Source organism: Morone saxatilis, unplaced genomic scaffold (genome assembly GCF_004916995.1).
Source record: "Morone saxatilis isolate NCDOM2014 unplaced genomic scaffold, NCSU_SB_2.0 Contig10, whole genome shotgun sequence".
Taxonomy (NCBI): domain Eukaryota; kingdom Metazoa; phylum Chordata; class Actinopteri; family Moronidae; genus Morone; species Morone saxatilis.
Window position 1 is genome coordinate 4,634,057 of NW_023339652.1, and position 706 is coordinate 4,634,762.

General features: G+C 45.3%; 1 protein-coding gene across 8 annotated transcripts in view; it reads right to left on the reverse strand.

The window, feature by feature from the left end:
* Positions 1 to 6: 6 nt before the first annotated feature.
* Positions 7 to 706, reverse strand: part of ppp1r12a (protein phosphatase 1, regulatory subunit 12A) — a 46,147-nt gene continuing 45,447 nt past the window's right edge. For 7 of the 8 annotated variants that reach the window (XR_004797218.1, XR_004797222.1, XR_004797221.1 and 4 more), the window contains one exon: positions 7 to 282. Coding sequence is in view for 3 of the 8 variants with exons in the window: in XM_035675357.1 (XP_035531250.1) it covers positions 196 to 282 (87 nt within the window). In the remaining 5 variants the exon portion in view is untranslated. The remainder of the gene's footprint in view (positions 283 to 706) is intronic. The other variant, XR_004797220.1, reaches the window with a different exon arrangement.

Consider the following 706-nt stretch of genomic DNA (forward strand, 5'->3'; position numbering starts at 1 on the left):
TGGATGGATGGATGGATGGATGCTGCGGTGGTGGTGGAGGAGCAAAAGGGAGATAAAAAGGAAGTTGGGAGGAGAAAAAGAAAAAAGGAGTCTTGTCTCTGATGTCTGTTGCAATTAATATCTAAATGTGCAATTCCATTAGTCACTGCCATGGGGGACTAGGGGGGTGCAGAAGACGGGGCGGGGGGGTCTGTTCTACTTGGAAAGCTTGCTAATGACTCGAATGAGTGCTCCGTTCTCGTCCTTTAGTCTCTGGTTGTCTGCTTTCAAGTCTGGGAGCATCTGAAAGGGAACAAAAAAGGAAACAGGGAAGGGAGAAGGAGACAGAGAGAGAAGGCTTAGACAAGTCTTGACAGATACACGGTGCTGTTAAACCAGTCAGGCTAGTTCTTACAAAGTTGTTAATTGCAGCCTGTGTAAGCAATCTTGGAGTCACACAGCATCTCTCATGTTTTGTTTTCTCCTTTTTTTAAAAAACAAAAAAACATCCTTGATCCAAGTCAGGAGAGAGAGGTAAAAAGCGGGCACACCACAGGCCAAAAAGATCCTCAGAAAGCCATGCAGAATCTGAACGGCTGCTCACCGGCAGCCGGTAAAACATACAGCAGAGGTCAAAAATAAAGTCACTTTTTTTATTCGATATAGTGCGTATAACATTGGAAATCACCGTTGTATGGAGTCCTACAGAGCCTGGCAGGTGTCAGGA